This window comes from Capsicum annuum, chromosome 10 (genome assembly GCF_002878395.1).
Source record: "Capsicum annuum cultivar UCD-10X-F1 chromosome 10, UCD10Xv1.1, whole genome shotgun sequence".
Classification (NCBI taxonomy): Eukaryota; Viridiplantae; Streptophyta; class Magnoliopsida; order Solanales; family Solanaceae; genus Capsicum; species Capsicum annuum.
In genome coordinates this window covers 217,580,762-217,586,429 of record NC_061120.1, presented here as the reverse complement: position 1 = coordinate 217,586,429, position 5,668 = coordinate 217,580,762, and the positions used below count along the sequence as shown (strand labels likewise).

The following is a 5,668-nucleotide window of genomic DNA, read 5'->3' as shown; positions in this document are numbered from 1 at the left end:
CACTAAGGTTGTCAAAAATATGATTTTAATTAGTCTAAAAATAATAAGAATGTTTTAAAATTTGGATATATCTCAACTTTTTTGTGTATAATTCAAAATGATAATAGACCATTTTTTCCCTTCTCTTAATCAAAAGTATGACGACATCTGGGTGGAAATAAAGAAAAAAAATGAGCAGCCGTAATTGGGACAGCAAGTTGGAATGAATTGACAAGTAGTAGTATACCCAGTACTACTAGTATTACTCAAGGTGTCGACACAATGGTACTCATTCTCTTGTTTTACAGGCTCCAAAAGTCCATCTCCTCTCTTTCTTTCTTTACCAATAATGTCGTCATCCACATATTACTCTATCTGTTTCTTCCATTTCTCATCATCTACTATATATATATATATATATATAATGTATTTGTGGGTTTGCTTTTCTCGTAAACTTAATTTGTTTTACGTAATTGAAAAAGAAAAAAAAAAATCCATGTCAATCATTCAGGTTCGTTATTGATCAGTGCCCCCACAATGCTCCTTTTTGATTGTGTATTCCTTTCTCGTTTTTCTATTGCCCCGTCCTTTTTATTGAAAGCTGTGAGTTTTTATTCTCGACTTTTTCTTTTCCAGGATCTTGTGCCTGTCATGGACCATATTAGAGAAAAGACTGGGGTTTTCTCAGGTAAACTATATATTGGGGATTGTAATTGAGTCTTTAATTCTTGATTTTTTTTTTTCATTATATTCTTAGAGGTGTTCAATTTAGTATTGTTCTGGCTTTTATGAACTAGTAGTATATTGGGAGTTGGTATTAAAGGTTTGTTTCTTTATTTGAGTTGTATATCTTGTCATCATTCGCTCGATCAGCACATTCATTTTGTCTGTTTTGGCGGTTGAATCTCACTCATGTAGTAAAGCTGAAAAAGGGAAAATAAACAAAAAGTTTTGTTACCTATTTTTGGATTCCATTGTCTTCAACATTCTAAAGGCACAATAGCATCCCGCCACTGAAAGTGTGTGTCTATTTGTTCAACTTTATACAAGTTTAAGTGTCTACTCGTGCGCGTCCAAAGTTGAAGGTCGGTGTAGTTAAAAGGGCATGTTTAAGTATTATGCCTATTCTAAATGAATTTGATCATGTTTCGTATCAAAGAATTTGTAATCTACGGACGCTGTAGAAATTGAAGTAATTCTGAGACTCATACTATTATTTTGGTCAAAACAGATAGTATGCTGAAACTTGCTGTTGAAGGGATGGAAGGAAGCCAAGATAACTCTGTTGCTTTCATCCTTAAAATGGTGGCTTTCGCTGCCATCCTAATATCTAGTGTTTGTGGAGTTGCCATCCCATTAGTTGGCAAGAAGCACCGGTTCCTTGGAACTGACTCTAACCTGTTTTTTACTGCAAAAGCCTTCGCTGCTGGTGTCATCCTTGCCACAGGCTTTGTACACATGTTACCAGGTTCTACGAAGAAGTTAACTGACCCTTCACTTCCCAAATATTTGACGAATTTCCCTTTTTCTGGTTTTATTGCCATGATGGCTGCATTGGGTACCTTAGTGGTTGACTTTGTTGGGACTCAGTATTATGAAAGGAAAGAAGAGAAACAAAACCAAAAAGATCGGTCTGATGCAGAAGAAAGTGGTGCAATACACATTGTGGGGATTCATGCGCATGCAGCTCAACACGGACATAGCCATTCACAAGAACAAGGGGACGTGAGGGAGCATTCCCACGCCCAAGCCCAAGCCCATGGTCATTGGCACTCGCACTCGCACAGCTTCGGTGGTGGGGATGAGGAAGGTGGAGTGAGACATGTTGTTGTTTCTCAGGTAAGTTTTTCTTGAATTGTTTCACTTGTCTTCTAAACCTACATATATCTTGAGAACTCTATTTTTATATATATTATTTTAATTTTTTTTAGTCTAATCCCCGCAACCCTTATCCATACTCGGATTCGCATCCCCGAATCTTAAAATTTAAATTGTGACGAATCAGACTCTAGGATCCGCACCCGAGTCCGAGCAACTTAGCATGTCATTGACCTTTCTATGCACTTCTCGGCATAAGTTTGTTGTGGAATTTGGTGATGCTGTCTGGAAGGATTTGGACAATATCATCATCAGTTGTAGGTTTTAAAGTGATCGATCAATTCCATTTCCTAAATGCCAGCATTTATGAGAAAGAGTGTTTGGACCTTAACGTCTATCATGCCACGAAACAATCAAGACAAAGAATAGTAAACAAAAATCGTAATAAAGCATGAAACAAGATGCAATAACAGAAACCAAAGCCCGGGTAAAGCCCTCCTACGACTCACCCACATGCACTAGCCTTGTAACCTAATTTGTGTCCTCGATATCTTCCTATCTAGGGTCACGTCCTCAATATATATACTTGGTCATTTGAACAAATTCTTTGTATTGCAGGTGTTGGAGCTTGGGATTGTATCACATTCTATCATAATAGGCATATCATTGGGCGTTTCAGAAAGTGCATCCACAATAAGACCCTTGATCATTGCATTGTCGTTCCACCAGTTCTTCGAAGGTTTTGCATTAGGAGGTTGCATCTCACAGGCTCAGTTCAATTCACTCAAATCTACTATAATGGCGATTTTTTTCGCCATAACAACCCCCTTGGGAATTGCAATAGGGGTTGGAGCTTCTTCATCTTATGACCCACACAGCCCAAGAGCTTTGTTGGTGGAAGGAATCCTTAACTCTGTATCTTCTGGAATTCTAGTCTACATGGCTTTAGTAGATCTTATTGCTGCAGATTTCTTGAGTAAGAGAATGAGCTGCAATACCAGGCTTCAAGTAGCTTCTTATTTTGCACTATTCTTTGGGGCTGGCCTCATGTCCCTTATTGCAATATGGGCTTGAAATATGAATGATGGATGTTACATTTGCCTTTATTATATTATATGCATGTACTAGTAATTTTTTTGTTTTTCTATCTTATTGTCATTCTCATAAATTCAGCCAACCAAGCCATTATTTACAATTTATTTAGATAATTGTGGGGGAAGCGGATTATGATAGAAGGTTAGGTTGAGTTTAGGATGGATCTTTTGTTATACTACTTGGTGTATCCTGTATACGATATTATTGGATATGATTTCTACGATATTTTGTCGTTTGACTATGCCTTGTCTAGATTGTTTTATATTGAGCATTGTTTTATTTTGAGTCGGTGGTCTTCGAAAACAACCCCTCTAATCTCATTCCTTAAGGTATTAGTGGTGTGCACTGGGTACACTTACCCTCCTCAGACCCCACTTGGTGGGAATATGTTGTTGTTTACTTCTTGAAGGGTGTTTATGTAACTAGGTTAACAACACGTGGCTCGCACGAGTAGCCTTTGATTTTTTTAAATTAAAATTTATTGTAATTATTTACTTCTGTTAAATTTAAAAATTTTAAGTACGAAGAAAATAATGAGCTACATGTATGAGCATAATAACATAGCATAACTGCTTATAATAAATTAACAATAATGTAAAGGATTGTAATATGAAAACCAAGATTTCTAAGCAACTGAAATTTTAATAGAAAAAGATAGATAACAAATTCTAGACTAAAGAGAAAATTATTTCAAGAGGGAAAAAAATCTAATAAATATTTATTTACGTTAAAAACGATATTAAAAAATAAGAATAATATTCACGAAAATATCAGAACTTTGATTGAATTTTCAGTTGAGCATACAGAACTTTGCGGGGGTCTTATTATCTCTCTAGACTTTTTTTTTATTTTATTTTAATGACATATATTTGTCAACTTTTACACTTAGTCAGTCAACTCAATAGCGGTGGACACACGCGCCGTTTAAATAAACAATTATCCCATTTAATTTTTGTTTTAACTCCTAATTATCCACAAATGTAATAAAAGATAAATAGTTAATAAACGAAAAGTGACCTTTCCTCTTCTATATACTCAAACACTTCAGATGTTTTCAATCATCTCTTTCATTCTTCATCCTCATTTCTCACTTTGACTACTCTTTCATAAAAATTTGCTTGCAAGGTCAACATTATCAACTGTTCTCGTGTTTCTCGAGGTGTGATTTCGTATCGGGGAGCTGTGAGAGTGTTGTTGTTGAACAAGTCTTGAAGGTTAGCTTTGTTTTCTGTGACGGCTAAACTTAAAAATTAAAATTTTATGACAATTTCTTTAGGATTATTGTTCAACAAGTCTGTAGTTTCATAATTTATCAAAATTAGGGTTTTTTTGCTAGTCTAAATCATTCTTATTTTTATCAATAAGTTAGGACTTTTTGTAATCTGAATTGACTCTTTTTGTGTGACTAATTACTGCGTGTTTGAATAATCAAATTTTTTCTAATTGTAACTCGTTGTGAATGTGACTAAATTTCAAGAATGGGTGCTTTCACATATATAACCCTGAGATATTTTCATGGTGGTGTTTTGAATAGTAAAAGTCAAAAACCAGAATATGAGGGTGGTGAAGTCACAAATATTTTTGATGTGGATGTGGATAAGTTATCTTATTTTGAGCTAGCTAGCTTTTTAAAAGAGTTAGGGTATGCTACAACAAGGTGTACTTTTTATCTAAGGCCACCTAAAAAGGACTTTTTGTTATCTTTTCAATGTGATGAGGATATTTTTGAACTTTCACAATCCTTTAAAAATGAGGATATTGTTGAGGTGTACGTTTGCATGGTTGATAAACTTGATCAAATTGATGGTCCAACTGGTTTACTGGAACACACTACTACCAATGAGGAATCTTTTCTTACTTTTAATAAAGAAGGGGACAAGGGGGCCGATAAAGGGGATAGAATTGCTGTAAAAAAGGTTGAGGGTGATCATTGTAATGAAGCACCAACTACTGTTGCATATATTCATCTTGAAAATGAGGCTGCACCTAGTGAGGCCTCATCTGCTGGTGTTGTTGCAATTGGTGGTGAGGCTGTAGCTGGTAGTGAAGCTGCAGCTACTACTGAGGCCGTAAATATTAATGTTTTTGACCTCTCAACTGAAAACAACTCAGATTCAGATCGTGATCTGAATCTGAGTTGTTGAAGATGATGTTGAATTTAAAAGTGATGTGCATGAGGACGATATAAACTTGAGGGCTGAAAGAAAGAAATACCAGAAGAGGAAGAGAAGAGAAAAAATACCTAATGACTCTACAAAAGTTTCTATTGGTGAAGTTGGTACATCTTTGGAATTTGAGGAGATAGAAATCGCTGATAAAAGTTTAAAAGGTAAAGTTGCTAGGGATGAGCCTATGTGTTATAGTTCTGATGAATATAGTGTGGAATCTGATTTAGAAGATGGGTTAGGAAGGACAGATAGTAGAAAGTTAGTGTATGATAATTCTGCAAAACAGGTTGTGTGGCAATTGGATATGGTTTTTAAGGATGTGAATGAGTTTAGAGATGTTGTTACAAAATATGCACTTCAAAGAGGTGTTAAGTTAGAGAAGTATATTAATGAGTCTAAAAAGGTTAGGGTTAAATGTAAGGAAAGGTGTCCTTGGTTGTTATATGCAAGTATCAACAAGTCTACCAATGATTTTCGAATTAAAACCTACAATCCTGAGCACAGGTGTGTCAAAACCACTAGAAATTTCATGTGTAATGCAAAATTTCTGCACAAACATTTCAAAGATAGAATCAGTGAGCAGCCAAACATAAGCATATTTTAGTTCC

At 35.4% G+C, this 5,668-nt stretch overlaps 1 protein-coding gene across 1 annotated transcript; it reads left to right on the top strand.

Annotated features, from left to right (window-relative positions):
* Positions 1–472: 472 nt before the first annotated feature.
* LOC107843819 (zinc transporter 4, chloroplastic) lies at positions 473–3,133 on the top strand (the record flags this gene model as incomplete). The annotated part of the gene is given in 4 exon segments (XM_016688210.2): positions 473–490; positions 616–667; positions 1,211–1,818; positions 2,416–3,133. Coding segments are annotated over 4 exon segments (1,131 nt in total). The 3' UTR covers positions 2,872–3,133.
* Positions 3,134–5,668: the final 2,535 nt, after the last annotated feature.